Here is a 24707-nt window from a genome sequence, read left to right as displayed (position 1 = left end):
CCAACGCCTCTTTTTCTCTCCGTATCTCTCGGTCTTGCGTATCTCTCGCCACTGTCTGTAACTCTGGTTACAGTCTCTCCACCCCCCTCCCCTACTGCAGACTTCTAAATCCGTCCCATTCCACCACGAAGCGGAGCAGGACATAAGAACTGGACAGAAAATTAGCCGTCACAAAGAAAAGTTCATTTACAGCTTAAATATCTGACTATTAAGATTTCCTTCCGAAAACAAGGCGGTACACTCGGTAAGGAGAAGTGAGGCAGCACGCATGGGGAGGGCTGATGAGGTAGGAGGCTTGGATTTATTTATTTCTCAGGTCCAGGGGCGGAAAGAGCAGAAGCAGGAAAGAGGGAGAGAAGCGATTTCACCCGGCAGCTAGCAAAGGAGGCTGTGGCCGGAGGGGCTGGGAGCAAAGCGCGCCGCGCAAGGACCCGGCCTGCGGCGGCGATCCCCGGCGCCGGCCGGCCCTGCCTAGACCTGAGGTGCGGAGAAACGAGTGTATTCGATATTTGTTGAACCGAGAGAAGAGGGAGAGGCAGGGGTGGAAGGAGACAGGGAGAGACAGAGTAAGGCGGTGCCGCACCCGGCCCCCAGAAGCTAGCGTGTTCCGGAGCGGCGGCCAGAGACCGGCCAGAGGCGCCGGGAGAAAGCAACCTAGAGTGGAATCCTTGATCCTTTCCCCAGGGCAGCCGTGGTGGGAGTAGGGGGCGGCGGGTGGGGTGGAGGAGAGAATGGATATGGCGTGGGGGTGTCTGTGAAGGGCTCACCTCCTTTTCCCCGGACCTGACAGCTTGTTTCCCCCTGCTCTGCGCCCACAGAGCCCTTTTTAGGCCTCATCACTGCTTTTTAAATGGGAATTCTAATGGCAAGGGAAGAGAGGGAGGGCTGCTCAGAAAGCAATGATGGGGCTCTGGTTAAATCCGATGCTCCACAAACCCTTAATTGTTATCCCCTCCACCGTTCTCAACTGGAAAACTGCCTTCTGGGACCAGTCCCCTCCCACTTAACCTACCTGGCTGAGGATGCCAAAAGACTATTAGGGACTTGAAGTGGGGTCTGGGATCCTTGTGGGAGCGGCCAGGAGCAGTGGGGGTGGTCGGTGGAGCTCCCAGGCTGACTCAGTGCTTGGAGCCCTCCCACCCTGTGTTCTGATAATGAAAAACAAAGGGGGAGGATTTGATTTTTTCTGCTTGGGTTAAAGGATCCTGGCTTTGAAAAACAGTGTCTACCCCTGAGATCTAAGGTGATAAGTGTCTCTCCCACAGATGTTTAATCTGGGCAAACATCCTACTGCTTGGGCTCAAGGGGTTTGGTGGGGGGTGGAGGGTGGCCAGGGTGAGGACATTTACTGCCAGGAAGCCCCAGAGAGGGAGCGGTAGGCCCTCTTTGGCGTTATCTAGAGTTCTATGGAGAGTATTTGAAAAGGTCAAAATGGACTGGGGGGCCTTTTCTGGTGTGCCCCTCAGCCCTGGGAAGGGAGCCCCAGGAAGTGAGAGAGTTTATGAGCCTATGAACTGGGATGTTTCCCTCTGCTGTGGGAAAGACAGAGATAACCAGACTTCATCCTGCAAAAATGTGTTTTGTGTCTGTGACAGAAACTTGGTAGCCGCTTGGGAGATTTAAGGACTTGCGGGGAGTGGAGCAGGGCCAGACATTCTGGTGAAGGCAGAAACTGAGGTGTGATTTAGGGTGGGTGGAGGAATCTGAGGGAGCTCTATCCCCAAATCCATTTCCTCAGAGAAGCCAAACACACACAATGGGCCCAATATTGAAAAACCCCAGACAATCTGTTTTGAAAGGACATAAATAGGCTGAGCGGATGCAGGTTAATAAAACCTGCAAAAGCCCAGACAGGAACACTTAAAATGCCCCAGAAACAAAGCACACCGTGACAAATTCTCACCCAACACACAAGTACATGCACTGGAGTGTTCCCAGACACAGAGACCTTGTCCACCTTAGATCTCTACCCCTGGACACTCAGGTGTACCTTCCTAGCTCCAAGAGCACTCACAAATTTGTATGCTCTCCTACACCTTCCCACAGAAACCCTCTGCAGCAGGGGCCAAGCTCTCAGCCACACACACAATTTGCAGAGCCAGGCCCGTGTCTCTTGAGCCTCAATAATGTACAATCCATACCCGGAGATTAAAGTCTAGACAATAGATGGCTGTTTATGACAACGAGGCTCTCCAAGTTTGGGGCCAGGCAATAAATCTCTGGCCAATCTTCCTGTAAGTCAACTTCTGCCTATAGTGACAAGAGGACCACGGAGACCTTGGAGAGGATAGCAGCAAAATGGGAGAGACTTTTAAATTGTGAGCAGAAGGCGACTTCCCTACTGAGGCAAGAGAGTGCAGCTGGCCACACTCACCCCACATGGCGTGTCCACACTGTGGAAGCTTTGGGATCAAGCTTCAAAACACAGGCGAGTCAGGCTTCCTGGTCTCCGAAAGTTGGGGCAAAATGTGCCGGCAGATAGCAGGGCTTGGAGGCTGGGACAGACCCACAAACCATTCTTGCTGTAGGCAAAGGGTCTTTTTGTTGGTGGCCAGAATCTTCTTGCTATTGTCACCTGAATTTTTTCATCCCATGCCTGCCTCCCTTTCTCTCTCTCCCTTTCCTTATCCTTTTTGGATTGATGGGCTGTTCCCTTTTGCATTTTTGACTCAGGCGTCGTCTGATTACAAGTAAAGAGCCACTGAAGTTGATCTCATAAAAATGCCGCCAGCTCACTTTGATCTGCGAGGACTGGGTCCAAGCCTAAGTAGGCGCTAAAGCTGGGAATGGCGGCTCGGGCCAACCAGGCCTTAGCTGGGCAGTGAGGCTGGAGATCCGGGCGGCCCAAGCAGTGGTAATCCTGCCCCGAAAAGACATTTTCTGTGCTGCTGCAACTAGGTTTGGAAACCAAGGTCCAATGGTAGTGACTCCATCTCCAGACTGCTTTTAAGACATTTCCTTCATTTTAGAGCATTTGGTGAGGGGCCCAGTGAAACTGGCTCGTAAAATGGGGCTTTTATGGGGAGAAATGGGGTCACATTGCTATTCTCCTGGGACAATCCCGCTGCCCAGTTAGATGGGTGGGGCTGCAGGGGTAGAGGAGCTGCCCTCCTTCCCCCGTCCTGTTCAGGGGCCTGAGAGTAGTGTCCATTTAGGTGGCTTGACTCGGGGCCTTGGGCTTGGGGCGATGGCCATGGCTGGGGAGTGGGAGGTGTCCTGGGCACAGGATAAACTGCTGACTTGAAAATCCAAGCACACTAAAGGTATTAATAAATGCAAAGTATTTCTAGAAGGGAGAGAAATGCACAAAAAGGTGCAAGATGATTTCTAATGAGGGTTCATTCTTGTCCGCCCAGCCTTGGAACAGCTGAGGGTATCCACTCATTTATTGCTTATCTTCTTATTGACTCCACTTGGGACTGATCTTACAGTCCAAGCCCACCTGAGCTCTGACAACCGCCTTTCTTCTCCCTAGGTTTTCCTTCCAGTTCATGGTCTGTGGGTGTTGGGTGAGCTCCTTTTCCAACCACAATCTGCTCTCTAGAGCCCAAAACAGCTGTAGGAGGTGGACAAACTGCAAGGCAGCCCCGCTCTGTGGCAAAGGTGGGGGTGCTGCACTAGGTTTCTCAGATTGGAATTTGAGAGATACTGCCCCCTTCTGAAGCCACCTCTGGTGTCCGTGTGGAGAAGGGAAGGCCACTGGAGTCTGTTGTGTCCCTGGCCAGAGTACCAAGGTAGCTGTGCAGAGCGCAGCTGCCTGCTAATGGCCAGACAGGCGGTACTGACTGAGGCCACCGAGAGCCGCCTTGGGTGGGCAGGATAGCTCTGCCTTGGAGGATTTCAGGTGAAACCTAGGACTCCAGGAGAGTGGAGGAGTCACAGGCAGCCATAAGGTGAGGGGAAAAAGATGCCGCCACTCCAGGGAAGAGGGCTTGGCAGAGCTATTGGGAATGAATTCGGAGCTACAGATGGTTTTCCTGTTGAGGGAGGCTCTGATATCCTGGAGTGCAGGCTTGGGTAAGCAACTCAGTCTGTGCTTCTGAGTGGCTTGGACCTAGGGCTGGGCAGGGAGGCTGGTTGCTCAAACCATGGGCATTTTTGCCAGTGTCTTGCTGACCTCAGTGGCCAAGGCCTTCTCTCCTTGACCCCAGCAGCAACTTCTAATTGCTGAGATTTTTAAAGAGTAGTTGAATATTAAAAGTCAGACCAAAACTAGGAAAAAATTTGAACTTCATGTCTTACTTTTTAGGAGGAAGAATATTAAGTCTCAGAAGCCTCTGCTGGGAGACCTTAGAGTTTCCTGGACATCAACTCCTTTGACATTCTTTCTTGCCTTCTCTTTTTGTTTCAAGGAAATAAAGCTGCCAGCAGCTCCTTGCAGCCGCCTGGCTTACTTTTATGGTGGCCCTGGAATAAACTTTGGTGGTCAAATTCAAGTGCTTAGGCCCACAGCTGGCTCCTCACAGGAAGCGCACCCCCCTCCCCCCCACTGTCGGCCCTGGCAGTGCAGAATTCGCCTTGGGGGCTTGGGCCCCACATCACCCTAGAGGCCAGGATGGGGAAAGAAACAGGGCCCTGGGGGAAGTCGGGGAAAGCTGGAGCTGAGACTCTGAGCCCTCATCCACACCTCTGCAAGGGTAAGGGTACCTCTTATCTCCCTTTTGCCCATTCCTATCACTGTTTGGGGAGCATTTTGCCTCCAATAAACTCAAGTTTAATGAGGTCAGCATGAACCCGATAAAAGCCACAGTCCATAATTCCCCATCATTATAATTAAAAACCTTGGCCCCAGCTCACCCTATAAAAAGGAGTAGCGGAAGGGGGAAAAGTAGCAGACTTTTCTTCTTGCAGCCCCTTACCTACAGAGAAGTCCTACACTGTAGCAAAGTCCTAATCTAGTTCTTCTTTGCCCTCAGTTAAGATCTGGCCAGGCCAAAAGAAGGGTTTGGGAAGCATGGCCCAGCAATGAGTGGGTAGAGAGGTGATGGAGGCCTAATTCTGGGCATTCCAGAGTCACCCCAGGAACGGGTCCCATGGCTGAGGCAGCTCCATGCCACGTGTTGCTGTAAAAGGCTTAGCAAATTTTGGGAGGCAGGAGGCAAAAGGAATGGATTTGGGGAAAAGGTACAATTTTTTTTTGTGTCTTCCCCATTTATTTTTGGGTCCTTGGGTAGCTCACCAATTTCTGCCAGGAAAATCAAATCCAAATATTTTAAAAGTGAAAACCAATTTTAACAAAGTCAGGGGTGAAAAGAGAATTTGGGCCATCTCTGGCTTTCTCCAAGAGCACAATGAGCTGAGACCTTGGGCTTCAGTTTCTCCCCTCCTACCTGAACAAATTGTACCCCGGTGGCTCCTCCTTGGATCCAGGGTTACTCTCTGCTTGTGGCTGTTGCTCTGGCCCCTTGGACTCACTTCAGAATCTTTCAATAAAGTGATTTTCAGCTGCCCTATGTGTCCTGTGGTGCCCAGGGGAGTGGGAGGCAAGGGAGGGCAGAACCACTGAGTCGACCCCTTAGGCCACAGCCATCTGGGAGACTGGCAGACATGGAATAGGCAGGGCAAGGCAGGGCTGAGGGACAAGAAAGAGGCACCTGAGGCCTGGCTGCAGCCTCTGGCAATGAGGCTGGGGGTTTCCATTAGGGAGTGGCCCCTGGCCTCGCACTGCCCACCCAGCTTCCTCAGTTCCCTTCCACTGCCCTGCTGGTCTGTCCTGGAGATCCATACCTGGCTCTACTACCCACCTCACAACCTCACAAATCATTCAAGGATAGGAGCCCCAAACCCAGTGCCCCCTCTATATCCTTCCTGGACCCTGACACTAGGCTTCTTTTCAGCTCCCAAACCAACAAAGGCTGAGCTCCCAATCCGAAGGACCCCCTGCCAGAGAGGATACATGGCTCTCATTCCAATCTTTATCTTTGGGGTCTGAGATTTAAAAATCCACAGTGGATGTAGCTTTCTGCACATTGATTGACAATAAAGACAGACATGAAATATTCACCCAGGGCCACTCTCTCATACTAAATATTTAACACACATTAGAGAAGGTTTTTCCCAGACTTCGCCAGGCACCGGCTGGGCGGCTGGCGCACTGCTTACCACTCGTTTATGACTAATCTGAGTCCCTAGCCGCTGGCACAACACAGCAAACCAGACAAAGTTGGGACACCGGCTTGCTACTGGGTGCCTCACCTTTGGGAAACTTCAGACACTCTTCTGGAGATTCTTTCCAAAGGGGAAAGAGAGTCTTGACACCCAGCCCTGGCCAGGAAAAGAATAGACTTCTTCAAACTCTTGTAAACAGACGCTGGCCCTCTGCGGGTTGATAGGGTAAGAGTGCCTGAGAGTTGGGGGGAGGACTCACATCTCTAGCAGAACCAGGCAGTGGGGAAAGAGGGCTTTATCCCATCCAGGCTGGGGCTGATCACTGCTAAGAGGGAAGACCCCCCCCATACATGAAAGTCCTCCTCTTCCCCCAATCCTGGGGGAAAAAAGAGCAGCAGCCAGAAAAAAATTACAATTACCCCCTCCCAACCACCGCCCCCGCCCATCCCACCGCCCACCCCACCCCAACCCACTCTCTCCTCCTTTGCTCGCTCTGTGGAATGGAGAGGAGGGGAGTGAGAGAGAAAAACGAATACAAATCTGCAATTGATTTTCATAATGTTTCTGCGGTGTTTGCAAACCAATCGCCTGAACGTCCCCATCTTACCTAAGAGAGAACCCCTCCTACGTCTGCGAAGTGCTCCGAACTGATATATGACAATATCTACTTTGGATCACGTGCCCGGGGAGAGAGACTAAGACGGATAACGCGTCATCTCGCCTTCCCAAATTTTCCCCCCTCGCTAGACCGGGTCCAAAACCTCCATCTGGAGCCGGCAGGAGAAGAGAACGATGTTTAACTCGGTCAACCTGGGCAACTTCTGCTCGCCGTCGCGCAAGGAGAGGGGCGCTGATTTTGGCGAGCGAGGGAGCTGCGCCTCCAACCTCTATCTGCCCAGTTGCACTTACTACGTGCCCGAGTTCTCCACGGTCTCCTCCTTCCTGCCCCAGGCCCCGTCTCGTCAGATCTCCTATCCCTACTCAGCCCAAGTGCCCCCGGTCCGGGAGGTCTCCTACGGCCTGGAGCCATCCAGCAAGTGGCACCACCGGAACAGCTACTCTTCCTGCTATGCGGCGGCCGACGAGCTTATGCACAGGGAGTGCCTGCCTCCTTCTACCGTCACCGAGATCCTCATGAAAAACGAAGGCTCCTACGGCGGCCACCACCACCCCAGCGCCCCGCACGCAGCCCCCGCCGGCTTCTACTCCTCAGTCAACAAGAACAGCGTCCTGCCTCAAGCCTTCGACCGTTTCTTCGACAACGCCTACTGCGGTGGCGGCGACGCGCCCGCCGAGCCCCCCTGCCCCGGCAAGGGCGAGGCCAAGGGGGAGCCCGAGGCGCCCCCAGCCTCGGGACTAGCGTCCCGGGCTGAGGCTGGTGGCGAGGCCGAGGCCGAGGAGGAAAACACGAATCCCAGCTCGTCCGGTTCAGCCCACTCGGCGGCCAAGGAGCCGGCCAAGGGAGCCGCCCCCAGTAGGTAGCTGCGGCCGGGAAACAGGCTGGCAGCGGGGAGGGAGCGTGAAAGGGTGGGCAAGAGCAGGGGGGAGGCGAGGGGAGCGGGGACGGCCTCGTGTTTTGGGTCAGTCCGATTTTATGTGGAGTTTTATAAGCATTCAAAGGATTTTATTATAACCTACAAAGCCCTCTCTCCCAACGACTCGACTTTTTACGATGGAGAAGGGGTGGGGAGGGAGGGAGAAGGGCTCTTTGGAAAAGCCGGGTGAACCCCCTCCCCGTTATCTCCCTCGGTCTGTGAAATTTTTAAAAGCGCCACCATCGCGGGCGATATTAACTTTGATCGTGAACTTAGAGGAGCATTTAAGGAAGGATGGGGAGCCGGGCTGCCGGGGGGTGGGACGGAGGGGAGGAGTGGAGGGGGAGAAAGGGGAGGGCTAGGGAAAGAGGGAGAAACACGGAGAGGGGGAGTGGTGGGGGAGAGAGGCAATGATGCAGAACCTGAGACCGCAGAGGCTAGCCCGGGCTGCTCTGCTTCTTTTTAAAACTATTTTTGAAATGTTCAAACTATGTGCTCACGGGTCCTTGAGCAGAACGCCAGCAACCCGGGGTCATGGCGACAGAGAGCTCGGAAGAGGCGGCTCAGGGTTGCGCTCTGCTCTGGGCCTGGGTCTAGGTGTTTCTCTGAGGTCCGCGGCCTCAGCGCCGGCCTAGCCCGGCAGGGTGGAAGGCGCGGCCCGCCGGGCGTCCCGGGGCGCCAGGGCCCCGGAAGCGGCCCTCGTGTTGGCGGTGTCTGCTCTCTCGCTTGCTTCCCGCCCGCCCCACCGATCGCACTTCTTCGCGCCTGTTCTCCGCGGTCCCCCCAGGTTTCTGGGCGTGAGGGGGTGGTCTTTCATAGCCACTAGGAGGGCAGCACAGGAAGGGACAGAGGACCGCGGCTGAGCAGGGGGGGGGCCCGGGGACGCACTTGGCCCCGCTGGCTTCCTTCTCCCCCAGCCGCGTACCCCGCGGCTCTCCCCTGAGGGGAGGGGGCGCGGGTCCCGCGGTGGCCCGAGATTGGGACGAGCTAGACCTAGCAGGGGGATGGAGGCTTGCCCCAGCGCGGCGGCCCGCGTCCCCGAGAGAGCCAGCCGGCCAGGCGGGAGGGCGGCCTGGCGGCGGGGCTGAGAGCAGGGCCGCTGAGCGCTCAGTGGCCTGGGGTGGCCCGGGTCTCACGTGTCTCTCTCCCCTTCTCCTCGCACTTGCCCCCTCCCTTCCCCTCCAGACGCCCCCCGCACCCGCAAGAAGCGCTGCCCTTATTCGAAATTCCAGATCCGGGAACTGGAGCGAGAGTTTTTCTTCAACGTGTATATCAACAAAGAGAAGCGGCTGCAGCTGTCCCGGATGCTGAACCTGACGGACCGACAAGTGAAAATTTGGTTTCAGAACAGAAGGATGAAAGAAAAAAAACTAAGCAGAGACCGGCTGCAGTATTTCTCGGGAAATCCTCTGCTGTAACTGCAGACCGGGCCCTTTTCGGGGAGGGGGGGAAGGGGGAAATTATTTTATTTTATTTTTATTTTTTATTTTCTAACTCGCCTTCTTTCCGCGGGTGGAAAACTGGACTGTGGCCAGGGCTGGCCCCCACTGCCGTTGCCCGCACATCTTTCCGGACCCTCCTTCACCTTCTGGCTGACTCTCGCTGTGGGACAGGGACCAGGCCTGAAAAGCGGGTGAAGGGAAGTGTCTGCCCCACGGCGGGTGCACACCGTTGGCGCCGAGGCCAAACTCCTTATTTAAAAGAAAACACACCTCGCGACAATGTCTTGCTGCTCGGATTGGGCGGGGGAGGGGCGAGAGTAGTGGGCGCCTGAGCTGAACAATCCTTGAACTAAAAGCCTTCCCTTTACCCAAGTGAAAAGATCTGCTAAGACACTGCGTCTGCGAGGGGAGACTTCTCGGGCTCCCCGCACCTTCCCCACCTGGCCCCACTGCTAAGGGGCAGCTAAATGTGATCCTGCCTTGCTGTGAAATTTCTGTACCTTTGACCTGGTGTTAGGTGTGCAAAGTCCGTGTCCTACCTCCATCTGTGCTCAGGCCCCGCCTGAGCCTAGTTGTCTTCCCCGTGAATGTGTAGAGACCCCCTTTGAAATTTCCTAACTGGTACATTGAGGTTTCCTAACCTTTTTCCAAGCCGTGCCCCACTCCATGGATTTATAGCTATAGTCTATGCAGTTGTTACCTCCTTTTTTCTTTAAGTAAAAAAATAATAATAATTAAGATTGGGGCGGAGGAGACATTAAGGAGATGGAATTGGGCGCCTTCCCCATGCTGGGGCCTGAATTTTTTTGTAAATAAGTTTCACAAGCGTTTCTTTCTACCCGGAGGGAATGGGGGAAGGACTTGCCTGGAATGAGATTCAAATCACCCATCTTTTCCCATGTGCGTGAGTGTGTGTGTACGTGTGCAATCCCCACCCTGATCCCAGAGGGATTGCTGTGAATTTTTTTGGTGCAAATAAAGATATTTCATTCTGTTCAATATTATGATTTTATTTGACCCTTTTATTAGCCCCTCTCCTCTTAAAACCCTCAATGCTCCCAAGGTGGAGGAGGAGGCAGGCGGGCAGAGCCCGGCCGGTGGGGACAGTCCTGTAAAGGTGAGGTAGGCTGGAGCTGGTGGGCCTGCAACCCCTCTCCACTGGTTGGGGCAAGAGTGTGGTGGTAGCTTCCTCCTGCTCTTAAACTGAGGACATTCATGGCTACCTTTAAAACTCTCCTTTCTCACGTGTAGCTCGAGCTGCATCCAAACGCCCAGCAATGCTTTCCACTTAAGTACACGTTTGTTGTGGAGTTAATTGTAACCATCATCGAATTTAAATTTATAGGAATTTTCTTGGCTCCACCACCCTCCCGCCAGATGTCTCCGTCTGTCGCAGTTAAATGTGTAGGGTTGAGGGTAGGGCTTTCGTTTTTTTCTCTATGAGAAGACTGTGCTGGAATTTTATATACAGTTTTGAAGTAGGGAGGAGAGAGGAGGAGAAGCCAGCTCCCTCCCTGTCCTCACTGAGACCAGCTCCTGAGGGTGGGAAGGTGTGACTGGGCCCCTTCCTCTCAAGCACAAATGGCCAGGCTCCTCCAGACATAACAAGACCCTAGGTTGGGGCCACCCTGATGGCTATCCATTGGGTCTCCCAGAGTAGAAACCCCCAGAAATTTGTTTTGTAAGGGGTTAGCATAGGGTAGGGCACTGGGGAAAGAGGTGACACATTGGAACAGCCACCACACCCATCTATATCTGCTGCATGTTTCTTCTGTATAAAGATAACTGTTGTCCTTTCAGTGTTTTCAATGCTCCAAATTTGTTATTTGGGGACAGACGTTTGGAATCCATTCTCTCATTTCCCCCCTCTCTTTGGAACTTTTCTTATGTAATTCAAAGAAAATGTTTTTTTGTCAATATAATTCTGTTGAATGCAAGGGAAAAAAGCACCCCAACTATGGACTATATCATACATCCAGGTTCCGTCGTAATTTTGATGGCAGGGATCCCTGCAGACACCTAAAAAATTAGGTGTCTAAATCTCAAATTTGTAAAATTTGAGACAAAATTTGCACACTAGGGTGTATGTATGGCCCTACAATTCCCTTATTTGCCCACACACAAATATTTTATTCAAGTCAGTGTGTCTATGAGTGCACATGAAAAGGAATATTTTATTTGTTTGCTTTTGCCTGTAGTATGAAGATGTACAAATACATGCACATCTAGGGCTTGTATCTTCTGTGGTGTGTTACCACTGGCAGTGGTTGATGAGTGTTGGCAGGAATGCAGCTGAGGGCCCTCCTTGTGTGTGTGTGTGAGACTTCTCCAGGTGTGATGTTTATCCACTAGTCATTACAAGGAATATTGGCCTGCCAGCCATGTTTCCAATAAAATAAGATGGAGATAACTCTACAGAACAAACCTGTTTATAAAACAAAATATTAGTTTCCAAATGCTCCTTATTTTTGCAGAATAGTATTTAAAACCCACAGATACCACTTTTCCTGCAATGTGCAGCCCAGAGAAAATCTCTACCTCCAGAAGGATTTTGGAAGGACAGGGGTTCATAGTGAAAAAAAAAAAAAGCTTCTGTGACCCAGGCCCAGGAACCTTCTAGTCCTTGGCAACCCTCTAAAAATGAAAAAGGGGTCTCTGTCCCCCATACAAACCCACTTTCGGGACCCTGGGATGTCCAACCCCCCTTGCCGGTTCAGGGGCACTCTGAGCTCAACATCTCTGGGTAATCCCCTCCAGCCATGGCGCTGCCCGGGAACAAAAGATCTTGGTCTAGACGCTGCCATAAAGCGCCCCCCCAGTGCTTCTAAACTCAGTTTCATTTCACCCTTAACGACCCAGTCTGGCCTGTGTTAGAAAACACTTCCGCCCTAAATAGTAAACAAACCCAAAGTGGACAGTCTTGGCTTGGTTTCCCCAACACACCCCAGACCCCCACTGTATTACCCCCTTGCCCGCATTTTCCCTCTCTTCTCCTTTAGCGTTCTTAGCGTCCAGTGCCTTAGCCCCCTCCCCCCTCCAGTAAATAAACCCGAGGCCGAGTTCAAAGTTTCCCGGAGCTAAGGAGGAATGTTGGTTGTAAAAATCCAAGTTTATAGCGCACGTGGGAGTTTACAAGGGTATTAAGTGGTGTGGGCTGAGAGAGAGCACTCTGGGCTCCTCCCCCTCCCACTATGGGTTTTGGGGGTGCAGGGGGAACCTGGAAGACTTGAAAGGAGAAATAGGTTGGGGCCAGCCTGGGGTTTGGGGTTTCTTTGTCATTCAGACTCCTAGGTTGCTGGGGAATGGTGATGCCAATGAGGGTTCCTTGCAAGACAGCCCACTCAAGCTCCTCCAAGCCCCTCTGAGAGGAAGCGCACATGTTCTAGGTGTCCCAGATGGAGAGGATGGGGAGCTCTGTTTTGCGAAAGCAAGGAAGTTGCAGACCAGGTGTCTGAAAGATGAATGGAGTTGAGGATACCTGGAGCCAGCTCTCAACAAGAGTGGGAGAAACTACTCTTTCTCGAGTGGGCTGAAGGCAGAAAAGGCTTTTCTCACCAGGGCAAAGAACTTTGAACTTCAAGGGAGTCAAGGGCACCACCCCTTCCTTCTCCCCGCCCCTCTCAGGCAATTCGTTTCTGGGCCAGTATTCCCTCAAGGGAGCAGCCCCTGGGGTTTTCTGGTGCCCCAGGGTTGGGTAATGCTGTTTGTTGAGCCCTCCCGGCTCAGAGCCCGCCAGAACCGTGTGCACGCGACTACACTCTTTATTATTCATATAAACCTTTGGAAAAGACACTCCCGGGAAGTTTTTATAACTTTGTTTGGCATGAAAGTTTTACAAGATTCCTCCTCCCTTTAAAAAAAAAACTTAAAGTTTTCGTCTTGCCATGGAAGAAATCTCAGGATCTTTGGGAGGTTGGGGAAAAAGAGGCTCTGGGGCCCCAGTGTGGGGGGAGGGTGTCTGGAGCTGCCTCTCTTCTGCCTAAAGCAAAACAAGACTTAAAGGTTGAGATCAATCCTTTCTGAGGTCCATCTTGGACTCAGCTTTGGGTGCTGCCAGCTGACAGAGGCTACTGGCCTCCAGGAGGGACCTAACCACTCTGCTCTTGAGACACACCCTTACAGACCCCCAAAGTTTGGACATGTCAGTGGGACAGCAGGACCAGATCTCCAAAACGCCCTCTGGTTCTGGTTCTCCTGCAGGCTTCGTTCTCAATCTCTCTCTCTCTCTCAATCTCTCTCTCTCTCTCTCTCTCTCTCTCTCTCTCTCTCTCTCTCTCTCTCTCTCTCTCTCTCTCTCTCTCTCTCTCCCTCTCTCTCCCTCTCCCCCCTCTCTCTCTCACACACTCAGCCCCGTACACACCCTCAACCCACTGCACAAAGTGGAGACCCATAACCTTGACTCAGACTGCCAACTGGGGAGCATCTCTGCACACAGCCCTGAATCTGTGCCTCCGGAAAAGTCCACAGCAGGTTTGAAAAAAGAAAGAATTCAAAATGCCAAGAAATTCCTGCCTAGAGGTTGCAGTGGTTGGAGGATGGAAGGAGACGGAGGGCTGGCGGGCTACAGTCCGGGAACTCGGAGAACAAAGGTGCTCATGTGGGGACATGGCCCTGGGCTGCTCAGCCCACGGGTGACCCCTTAGATATGCCCACCACCTGGGACTGACAAAACCCCACTCCTTCACTTCCCCAGACTCCAGCCTTGGGGCACCAACTGGGCTCAAATTGGGGTGATTTTAATGTTCAGCTCTGGAGGTCAGAATAGAGATGGAGCAGCTCCTCCAAAGACAGGCCTGATGGATGAGGCTTCTTTGGGGCGAGAGGATTGAAGATACCTGACCCCTGGTACTGGGTGCTTCAGGGAGCCATCGGAGTCAGTAGGGATGTGCTCCAACACCCGCTTTTCCTTCCCTCTAATGGTGACTGCTGAGGCCTCGCCATCTGCCGCTGGTAGCCCTACCTTCGCCTTGTGAGGAGCTGAGTTAAGGCTGAAGGCGGGAGAAGGTCAACTCCAAGCCGAGCAGTGAGGCTGGGAAGGGATGCGACTGAGCGCGGTGCTCTCCCCTCACCGATCTCAGCACAACAGAAAAACAAGAAAGGCTGGGAGAAAGTCCAGGGGAAGGAAAGTGTGGAGGAGGAAAGAAAAGAGTGAAGAATATATTGCATAACAGAGAAGGAAAGAAGGGAAGACAGTGAATTAAGAAAGAAATGGAAATGATCAGAAAAAGAGAAAGAAAATATGAATTACAGGAAAAAAAGAAGAAAAGAAAAATAAAGAAATAAGCAAATAAGGAGAAAGGAGGAGAAAGAGAGGAAGGAAGGATGGATGGATGGAAGGAAGGAGGAGAGGGGGAAAGAAAGAGGAAAAAAAGATGGAAAACAGATCTACACAGAATCGAGCCGCTAAGGGAGGAGCGGGGTTTTTTCTCCGGAGTAAGCTGGCCCAACCACAGCCCTGACTCCGGTTGGAAACCCAACCTTCTGGGGCAACTTTGGAGCAAATAATTAAACTGTAGATCAAGGTTCCCCCCACTCCCACCCCCCACCCCACAAGACATCCTCCCATCAGCCTCCTCCTCCCAAAGCTTCTTTCATAAGTGTTTGCTGTCTGGTTTCGATTCAGGAGGCCAAGTTAAATAACTGGCTGGCTTCGGCAAGCAAGAAAGCAGTTGCGCTGGCTCCAGTTATCAGACTTCAGGATTCGGGTATCTCAGAGAGCATGTTTTTGGGTGAACTGATGATTTGTGGATGTGTACACCCAATTATATCCAAGTTGGAAAAGTGTATAGATGGTAAACTATAGCATCTGGGCAGAAATGTGTACAACTTCCAGATGGGAGGGGGACTCTGATGGCCGGGCTGCCAGGGTGGCTGCGAGATCCAGAGTGGACCAGAGGTCCCTCCAAGTGTCCACTACCTTCTACATCCCTCTTGAACCTGTTTGAAAAATCTTTCTGATGGGCTTCTGAGCATTCTACATTTTGCCTGGGATTTCTCTGCTCTAAATTCAGCTGGGGCCGAGCCCAGTGTTGGCAAAGAAGCAAGCAAATTATCCTTCAAGTTTTGGGATGAAAATGATTTATCAGAGCCTCCAAAACAAGACAAAAAAAACTTTAATTTTCACCACTGGTGTGATTTTGTTTTCCATTTCACTTGAAGAGATTTCAACATACACACTTTATTATTTTATTTTATTACTTTACCCCAAAGGGAGAGACGCTTCTTTTTTTCACTTCACCCTTGGAATTTCTCAGATGAGTTCTTTACCCTCTTGCGGAAACTCTGCTAATTTTCCTTGGAGAAATCAGGGTATTTCTGGGGTGCATTGAAGTCGAGAGCTGGGAAAACCACCGAGGTTCCTTTCTGCTGGTTGAGTACTGCTTTTTCCTTAGGTTTTCACGTGGGGAACCCCTTGTGCCTCAGCCCTAGGACTGCCCTCTGGAACCCGCTCCTCTTCCTCGATCACAGTCCCACAAATGGCAGGAGGCCCAGCCCCTATCCCTGTTGCCCTTCCAGGGTCTGGGTATGAGAGGAAGGGCATAAGGGGTCAGGGTTCTTGGGGTAGCTGCGGTTGGTTGAGGCGGAGGTGCAGCCTGAGCCGACTCTGGTTTGCAGCCTCTGGATTTTCATATCACCAAGTTGCGGCGAGAAGGTGGAGCCCCGGAGTCAGGCTTAGGTGCAGGTCTCTCGGCACTCCCAGAAAGTTGGGGAAACAGCTTAACAGGGTGATTCTAACAACACAGACTTCTCCTGGACCCCCATCCAGTTCTCCAGGAGTTCAGCGGCGGCAGGCGGATGGCCGTGGCAGCCCGAGTGCCTTTGAACGCCAGGCCCGGACAATAGGACTGAAACAGCCTTTGCTCGTGGCCTCTGGAAAGACCGAGCCCAAGGGGGCAGGGCTGGGACCCACATCCGTCTGTATTTTTCTCAGCCCGCACCAGTGCTCCCCTTGCCACTTCCTCACCCTCAAGCCTTCCTTCCTTCTGCCTCCACTGGGGTAGAATCCCAAAGTCTGCAAAAACCTAACAAGTTATTTAAGTCTGCGTCCACCGGGTCCTGTTTAACAGCTCCGGGTTTGCGTTTATCCTGCGTAATTAGAGGCAAACATTTGTCCCACCGGGGGTCCCACTTAGGCTGATGAATTTGATTTCTTTTTTCATTAATGGGCCGTGTTTATCATACTTCTAATTATTTCAACTTTAAACACTATTTGTTCTTGTGAGGAGGTGGGAATAGAGGCGGGAGGCTTCTTCTCCCCGGAGGGAATTGTTCCATTAATAATGGCAAGGATTCTGAAGTGACTCCATCCCCTCCCGTGGCAGAGGTAAGGAGTGAGTTTGGGACTGGGGTAGGGCTTAGGGGGAGATAGGTCCGGAGGCCGAGTGACTCTGTTCCTCTTCCGCCGGTTCCCTGAGTTAAACTTTGGGGCTTGCTGTTTTTTGAGAGGTAATCTGGAGTTCGTCTCCAGCACTCTCCTCCCACTGCCTCCCACACTCCGTCCCAGGCTGGGCTCACACTCTTCCCGTTCAAGGCTCTTTGCAACCTTCCACGGCCAGGCCAGGGCAGAGGCTCCAGGATTGCAGGTTTTTATTCAAAGAAAAAGCAGGAAAAGCTGACGTGGCCAAGCAGTATTTGGGTGTGGGGAGAGGGCCCAGCAAACCCCAAAATGAGGGCAAGGGCAGGGGACTGGGATTCCAAACTCCAGGAACAGGCACACCAGGAAGGAAAATAAAGGAGATGTGAAAGAGGGGGGAGGGAACCCCCCAAAGCCATATAATTCTCAATTGCTTTGGTCTTTAATTTCATCGCCCCATAAATGAGGAAATATCAGTTCCCATACTAAATTTTTATCCCCGGCTGATAAATATGACGGGGAATTTTCGTTGGGTCCTCGTAAAAGCGAACAGTTTCGATCAAACTGGTGGGGAAAGACTTATGCAGATAATACAAACAGAGTGGTCATAAAGTCTCTGCCATTTCCCGCGGGGTGGGCGGTGGGACAAATGGCTCCCTGGATTGACGGCTGCCGAGGCTGTCCCAAGTCTTGTCTGGGGCCTAAACAGCCTAACCTTGCCCAGGCCAAACCTGTGCTGAGCCTACCGCTAACCCTGCAAATGAAAGCACAAAACCATTTCAGATCTCCTCTGGCTGGCCCTGCAAGCAAGTCACACATTACAAATTTTCTTCCAGTTTTCCCGAAATTCAGGGACCCCTGTGCCTTCTCTCTCACCCCCTGGATGAGAGAATTCGGCGGATTTCTTTCCGAAGTCACGTTCTAGCAGCGGGGGCTTGGGCCTCCCTAGAAGCGATCCAGCCTCCTCACTCCACGCCAGGGCGCCTGGAGCTCCGGTCCTTTTCCCAGCCACGCTCCAGCCCTTCCGAAAGTCGAAACCCGAGGCGGCTTTATCCAAGGGAAAATGCGGGGCGACCGGAAAGACAAGTTGTTCTCCAGATTCCGTTTCCTGAGGAAGGGGTGGAGAGTTTAGTTCGCTTTGGGAGAATGGCGATAGCGACAGGGATAGAACTATGTGAAATAGACCTTGTCTCCCATTTCTCGACACCCTTTATTAAACAATAAAAACCACAAAAATAGACTGGTCCCTGTTCTCCTTTCAAAAATGCCCCCAGCTCATTCGCTCTGGAAAGGACATTTCTCTCGGTCAGATTTTTTGTGGCATCTGGTGTCCTGGTTTCCTGTATGATCCGTGACTCCTCCAGAGCAGCAGAGACCCCGAGGATTTTCTTTTTTCGCTCTGGGATATTCCCTGTTTTAGTTGGGGCAAGGTCATTTGGAGGGCCGCCAGGGCCTGGAGCAAAAGCAGCAGAACCGACTCCAAGGCCAAAGCCTTCCCGCCCCTGGGATGGCAACCCAGGAGCCGCCCACCCTGCCAGGCCCAGGCTGCACTCCCAGGTCGGGGAACCGGTGCCTCTGGTTCCCGGTTTCCTCCTGCCCCGACTCCTAGATTCACTCAGAACCTCCTTTCCCCTCAGTATCCCTAAAGTGATGGTGATCCCTACCTGGCCCACCCCAGACAGAAGAGATTCCACTGGGAGCTTGCAACTCAATCAGCTTCTGTGACTGAAGGTCCCCACACTGAGTTCCCAGGCCAAACCTGACGAACCTGGACGCGGGAGAGCAGAAACTTTAGTTTTGTTTGGGATTCCTAACTTTTTCTCTCTGTCTTTGCTCACAGGAGCCCTCCCCCCACCCAACCTCACCCAACTCCCATTCCCGAGGGAAGAAGAGGGGGCGGGGGTCAAGGAGAGGAGAAAGGGAGGTGAGAAGAGGGAAAGAAGTACCTGAATCGTGTCTTGACCTTTTAATTTGAATTGGACTGTTTTGAGCCCCGAGTTGCCTCGCTTTCTCCCTTTCTCCCGCATTTGCCCCCTCTCCGCTCCCCTCTCCCCAGGAGTTACAGGCTGGTTCCTGGATAAACAAACCCCATTCTCCCTAGAGCCCCCCTATCTTCCTCCACCCGCTCCTGCCCCTGCCGCCCCGAGGGCGCTTCCTTTGTTCGCGGGGATGGGCTCCCGCGCCCCTACCCCAAGGTGGCTGCTAGGTGGCGCTGTTACTCCACGCTGAGCCCTCCGCCTGCCGACAACTTGACCCTGCTGACGTCACGGCCGTCTGAATCATCAAGGCCATTTTCAAATCCCATTGGTCTAGCCGTCACATGGTGAGGACCGAATACACGGATAATTATGGAGCTGATATTTCCCCCCCCCTTCTTTTCCCTCCCGCCCCTCCAACAGCCCCCCACCCTCCCGAATAGGGAAAAAAAAAAGATGTCAGCTCCTCCGCTGTAGTATTGCTCCTTAAAAACCCCTCTCTCTGAAAATGACATGCCCTCGCAATGTAACTCCGAACTCGTACGCGGAGCCCTTGGCTGCGTCAGGCGGAGGAGAGCGCTATAGCCGAAGCGCAGGCATGTATATGCAATCTGGGAGTGACTTCAACTGCGGGGTGATGCGGGGCTGCGGGCTCGCGCCCTCGCTCTCCAAAAGGGACGAGGGCAGCAGCCCCAATCTCTCCCTCAACACCTACCCGTCCTACCTCTCGCAGCTGGACTCCTGGGGCGACCCCAAAGCCGCCTACCGCCTGGAACAACCTGTTGGCAGGCCGCTGTCCTCCTGTTCCTACCCACCTAGTGTCAAGGAGGAGAATGTCTGCTGCATGTACAGCGCGGAGAAGCGGGCTAAAAGTGGCCCCGAGGCAGCCCTCTACTCCCAACCCCTGCAGGAGTCCTGCCTCGGGGAGCACGAGGTGCCTGTGCCCAGCTACTACCGCGCCAGCCCGAGCTACTCCGCGCTGGACAAGCCGCCCCACTGTGCCGGGGCCAACGACTTCGAAGCCCCTTTCGAGCAGCGGGCCAGTCTCAACTCGCGCGCCGAACATCTGGAATCTCCCCAGCTCGGGGGCAAAGTGAGTTTCCCTGAGACCCCCAAGTCCGACAGCCAGACCCCTAGCCCCAATGAGATCAAGACCGAGCAGAGCCTGGCGGGCCCCAAAGGCAGCCCCTTGGAGAGTGAAAAGGAGCGGGCCAAAACCGCCGACTCCAGCCCAGACACCTCGGATAACGAAGCGAAAGGTAAGGTCGCCGGGGCCGCGGCCCGGCTGGGACGCTTGGGCGCTTGGTCTTCGTGGCCGGGGTGGGAGCGGGGGGCGCTTTGGGCCGAGGAGGCCTTGGACGTCCCAGGAATGAAATCCCGGCTTGCGACTCGTGTTTGCTGAGCGCCAGGCTGGTGGCGCGTCATTTGGTTAGGGAAGGTACGCGGCGAAGTGGAGGTGCTGGGCCGGCAGCTGCCGTGGGCGCCGAGACCAGGGGGTGATGCGCACCGCCGGCAGTCTGCAGGCGCCTTATGCTGCCAGGGCGGGTGACCGCTCCCGGGTGGGGGCAGGCTTTGGTTTGCTTGCTCTGCGCTGGTGTCCTGGTGGGGTCTGATGTCCCCAGCTCAGGTCAGAAGCTTGCAAAAAGCTTAAAATGGCGATCTTGTGCCAGGGTGTAGGGAAGGCTTGGGAGAAGGGGAATTTCCCTTTTCTGCGTTTTCCCAGTTGAAAATTGTTTCCTGCGAAGCGCGATTGTTGTGTGTGGGTCTGATTTGTGCGTGTGGTTTGGGCTCCTTACGTTTTGGGCTCGGCCAGGCCCCTAGGCAGAGGGACTGGGGCGGGAAGAGGTGGAGGTGAAGAGCTGCCCGCCTCATCCCTCCTTCCCCCAGACGTCTGGCTTGGGGATGGTGCTGGAACAGGGCATTTGGAATGTTAAGTTATTTTTCTTCCCCTTTAATATGTTTTTATCTTCTTTTTTTCTAGTTAAATAAAAAAATTTTTTTTCATTGGTTTCCAAAAGCGAACGAGTGGTTGGGGAATTTCTGTGTGCGTGGCAAACGGTTTTCTCCTGAAAGGGAATGTGGCCTTGGTTGGATTTCTTTGTGATTTTGGTTGGAGAAAGAAAGCTTAGCCAGAGTTCAAGCTCAGGATTCAAGATTCATTTCTACTGCAGGAACGGGGGCCTCCAGGACCTTTCTCTGACACCTGGAGAAAAAATGTGGAGGAAGCAAGAGCAGTGGAGGGAGGCTGAGGGAACTGACTTGCCCTGAAAAGTTGGAGCAAAAAGCATCAGAAAAGGCCCAATTGGGAGGGAAGGGTTACTCGTGCTCTAGGTGAAACTGGCTACTGGAGGTTGTATAGAAGAGAGGCTTGCTGGGTGTGGAGGCAGATGAAATACTGAGAACTGAGCGAACTGGGGTGGCCTGGATCTTGTGGTGCTTTGTATATGGATGCAGCGCACACGCATGCCTGGCAGCGACCTGTGTCACACTCACACACACCCCTCTTGCATGCTCTACGCACACGCGTGCCCGCTCATACACGCACACGCGCTCTTTTGGCGGGCAAGGGCAGAGCCTTTCCCTCTTGGGTCTATTCTGCAAAGGTGGCCTTGGCAAATCAGCCTGTAGAGACTGCCAGAAAATGAGCAGTGTTCATGAGGTTGAGGGAAAGGCACACACACCCACAAAGCCTTCACTGTGGTTCATCTGCATGTGAAAGTTTAATTTTATATCCTCACCCCAGACTCTAAGCTTGGTTGGGGTGCAGATTTAGGGTAGGAAAAGCTGTGTTCTAGCCCCACCAAAAGCAAAGTCAAGGTTAACAAGTCTACCTCCTAACTTGAACTGCCCCCATTGCAGTAGGCTCCCTGTTCTCTCCTGGCCTCCCCACTGCAACCTAAGCCCTCCCACCCCAACTAATCCCTCTCAGTCTGCACTTTGCTTCTGCCTTCTTACCTCCCCTCCCCCTTTTGGTGTTTCTACCAAACCAGAGGCAGGAGGGCTTTTGACCAGACTTTCCCATTTGTAATTCCTCCCCTTCCCCCAGACCCAACAACCCTAATAAGAAAATTAAAAGGGCAGAGTTGAACTGTGGAGAGCCTTTAAACAATTTGGCAGGAGGCTGCAGGTGCAGAGCAGGGAGCAGAACTAAGAATATTTGGATGTTTCAAACTACAGCCTCCAGTTATCATTTTTCTGGTGCTCCTGGGGGCTCCTAGGGTTCCCACCCCACTCCCCAGTGAGAAAAGACCCAGGAACCTGCCAGTTTCATTTGGCAAAGGGGGCAGATAGAGGCCAGAGTCATAGCAGGGTCCTTTGCTGAATGCCTCTCTTGGGTCTCTGGACTCTGGGTTTTTCCCTAGAAAAGATGGCCAGGGTCTCTTCTGTTTCTTGAGGAGAAAAGCTGGTCCATTTCAGCAAGAATGTGTGCCAGGGAGAGAAGCTGTCAATGAGATAATGGGGAATGCACACTATACTTACAGTATCTCATTCTATAAGTAGACACATGTGTACATATCTGTGTGTGTGTCACATGTGTAGGAGTGAACATCTCTGCAGGAACACACATGTATAGGCAGGCACGGGTTATCTACATAGACTAGGCAGGAGATTTCCAGGAGGCTGCATTTCCTTATGAGAGTTCTCTCCCTTGACCTTAAGGTTCTATGGCCAGGGAAGTTGTCTGAGGACCCCTCAGCATGTCCCAGAGCTGTTGCTCCTGACCTTTGCTGCCTGCACAAGTTCCCCTGCCTCAACTACTTATACATGGGGTTGCTGGCCAGGAGAGGAAGAGCTGACAATGGGAGTTTGAATGGGACAGAGTTGTCCTGTGGCACTTCAGGTGGCAGCAAGGGCTGGGGGTCTGGTGCAAGGACGCTGCAGTGGCCTCTGGTCGTAGAGACTGGAGCGATGTCCCACCACTAAGTTGAAAGGGGTCAAAGCTCTCTGGGAATCACTGTGGGCAGCAGGGTGGACTCTTCAGTCTGGTGTGGGGCCTGGAAAATGCTTTCCCTTCTGTTTGGATTTTTCCAGAACTAGACTGGAACAGAGAGGAGGGAGGTCCTGGTGAGGTTTAGAGCACCCACCAGGGTCAGCAAGCTGAGGGAGAGCAGGAGTATTCAGAATCTACTATGTCAAGGTGGATTTGGATAATTTAAATTTAATAAATGCTTTGGAGGCAAAAACATTCCGTCTTTCTCCCCTGTAAGTCTAGACCCTAAAGAAATTCCAAGAGCCCTGAGCCCACAAGGACCCTACCAGCCAGGCCTGTGGGGCAGAGCAGCTCCCTGTGCTCCCTCAGCTGCCTCCACATCAGGCTGGCACAGGCTGCAGCTGTGCTGAGGGGCTGCCTCTTCCAGGGATACTTATGTAAATAATGTTATTTTTAACAGAGGAGATAAAGGCAGAAAACACCACAGGAAATTGGCTGACAGCAAAGAGCGGAAGGAAGAAGAGGTGCCCCTATACTAAACACCAGACGCTGGAATTGGAGAAAGAATTTCTGTTCAATATGTATTTGACGCGAGAGCGCCGCCTGGAGATTAGCAAGACCATTAACCTTACAGACAGACAAGTCAAAATCTGGTTTCAAAATCGCAGAATGAAACTCAAGAAAATGAACCGAGAGAATCGGATCCGGGAACTGACCTCCAATTTTAATTTCACCTGAGCGCGCGGTCTCCCCTCCCCCTCCCCTGTCTCCCCTCTCCTTCCTTTCCCCGCCCCTCCTCCCTTTGTGCCTGATGGTATATATTTTTTCCTCTCTGAGTATAAATGCAATGCGCCTGCAAAAAAGGCAAAGACCTCAGACTCTCCTTCCAAGGGACCTATGGTTCGTGCTGCAAAGATGCATCCATCTACAGAGAATGGAGTGCCGGGGTGTGGGGTGTGGTGTGCCCACATAGATGAGGGTGGGAGTGTGGCTGGTGTGTGTGTCAAGCCCTCACTCACCCATGCACTCACACACAGTATCCTGCTCTCCAAGCAAAGTTAAGGTCGAATCCACCCGATTGCAGGGGGGGAAAAAAGAGGAAAAATACCAACCAGAGAAGGTCTGTAATCCCGCAGAGCACAGTGAGAATTGCTCCTTCCTTGCTGCATTTTCTCCTTAGAATAATAGACATTTTGGAAAGTTCGGCTAGTGTTTGTGTGTTTGTTGTAGCGCCCAGCGCCTCCACCAAACCCTCTCTGTGTCTTTACCTCCCAGTTGCTCTGAAAATCTGCTTGAAGTCTCGTATTTGTACTGCTTTCTGCTTTTTTCCCATCCTCCCAGCACCCCCACATCCCCCATCCACTGACATCTCAGAAATTCCATCCAGAGGAACAAAAAAAATTAAAAATTAAAAATAGAACATAGCGAAGCAAGACAGAATGCCCCCCCCCCACACACACCAAATATCACCCTGTCCCTGTCTGGGAGTTGTGTTATTTAAAGATATTCTGTATGTTGTATCTTTTGCATGTAGCTTCCTTAATGAAGAAGAAAACCCTAATAAATTTCCAGAAACGTAATCCTCAAATGGGTGGTTTTTTGTTTTTAGTGTTTTTTAGCAACACCCCCATCCCCAAAGAGGCTGAATGTGTGTGGATGTGTGTGTTTTGTGTTTGACTCATCTCCTAGAGCCTTTCTAGAATGTCTCTTGGCGGGTTTAATGTAAGTGAGAGACCATAACGTTGATTTAAATATTATCCAGGTGACCACAATAAGTCAAGGTCATAAAACAGTAATGTCAGGACGGTCTTGGTGCGCGCGAGAGGTGGATTTTATGATCTGCAAATATAATGTGGTGCTGCAGTAAAAGATGCATTTAAAGGTGACTGGAGGAGGGAAAGAGGCAGAGAGCAAACTGCAATCTTGACGAGCAGACGGATCTGCTTGCCTGGGGTACTGGGCCAGGCGCACCCCACCGCTGCTGGGGGGAACCCCAAGAGCTCCCCACCTATCCAAGGAGAGGAATAAACTTAACCGCTGGAGGGGGACGAGGAGCTCAGCCACCCCCCCCCAATAGCAGCAGTAGAAGCGCGGGCAGCGGCAGGAGGAGGCGGCGACAAGGTAAGAGAAGCGGTTTCTTGTTCTTCTCTTGGCGGTGGAGTGGGGACTAGCGGTGTCCCCAGGTGCCCAGCGCGCAGCGGGCAGATCGTGGAGGAAGGTGTTTCGGGCAACGGTTCTTGCTGAGAGCCCAGGCTTGCCTTGTGGTCGCTCGCAGCGGAGGGCAGTGGCCGTGAGCCCCCTCTCCTCCCCTCCCCAGCCCGTCGCTGTGGGGTTTGGCGGTTAAAGGGGTAAATTGGTGCT

The 24707-nt window shown here is 52.7% G+C and overlaps 2 protein-coding genes and 2 long non-coding RNA genes across 9 annotated transcripts; 3 read left to right on the top strand and 1 right to left on the bottom strand.

The window, feature by feature from the left end:
• On the top strand, positions 1–5807 carry LOC118970321 (uncharacterized). 5 transcript variants are annotated; one of them, XR_012121461.1, is made up of 6 exons: positions 1–244; positions 317–482; positions 2257–2428; positions 2674–2977; positions 3476–3603; positions 4250–5807. It is a non-coding gene; the product is annotated as an uncharacterized lncRNA (long non-coding RNA). The 5 variants fall into 5 exon arrangements; XR_012121462.1 differs by adding an exon at positions 1596–1677 and having other exon boundaries at positions 2674–3603; XR_012121464.1 differs by lacking the exon at positions 317–482 and adding an exon at positions 1596–1677 and having other exon boundaries at positions 2674–3603.
• A 752-nt stretch (positions 5808–6559) lies between these two features.
• HOXC11 (homeobox C11) lies at positions 6560–10084 on the top strand. Of its 2 annotated transcripts, none has more exons than XM_017678587.3 (2): positions 6560–7582; positions 8829–9196. In XM_017678587.3, exons 1-2 carry the CDS (start codon positions 6901–6903, stop codon positions 9059–9061), a joined length of 915 nt encoding a protein of 304 aa, XP_017534076.1. In that variant the 5' UTR covers positions 6560–6900; the 3' UTR covers positions 9062–9196. The 2 variants fall into 2 exon arrangements, with proteins under 2 accessions (XP_017534076.1, XP_073069555.1); XM_073213454.1 differs by having other exon boundaries at positions 6571–7586; positions 8829–10084.
• Positions 10085–15188: 5104 nt separating this feature from the next.
• Positions 15189–18587, bottom strand: LOC118970353 (uncharacterized). The gene is made up of 3 exons (XR_005058278.2): positions 18386–18587; positions 18104–18207; positions 15189–17547 (listed from the first exon to the last, which is right to left on the bottom strand). It is a non-coding gene; the product is annotated as an uncharacterized lncRNA (long non-coding RNA).
• Positions 18588–18835: 248 nt separating this feature from the next.
• On the top strand, positions 18836–23920 carry HOXC10 (homeobox C10). The gene is made up of 2 exons (XM_017678588.3): positions 18836–19674; positions 22807–23920. The coding sequence occupies exons 1-2, from the start codon at positions 18924–18926 to the stop codon at positions 23082–23084; spliced, it is 1029 nt and encodes a 342-aa protein (XP_017534077.1). The 5' UTR covers positions 18836–18923; the 3' UTR covers positions 23085–23920.
• The last annotated feature ends 787 nt before the right edge of the window (positions 23921–24707 follow it).

This window comes from Manis javanica, chromosome 10 (assembly GCF_040802235.1).
Source record: "Manis javanica isolate MJ-LG chromosome 10, MJ_LKY, whole genome shotgun sequence".
In the NCBI taxonomy this organism is placed as follows: Eukaryota; Metazoa; Chordata; class Mammalia; order Pholidota; family Manidae; genus Manis; species Manis javanica.
This window is presented reverse-complemented; position numbering and strand designations above follow the sequence as displayed.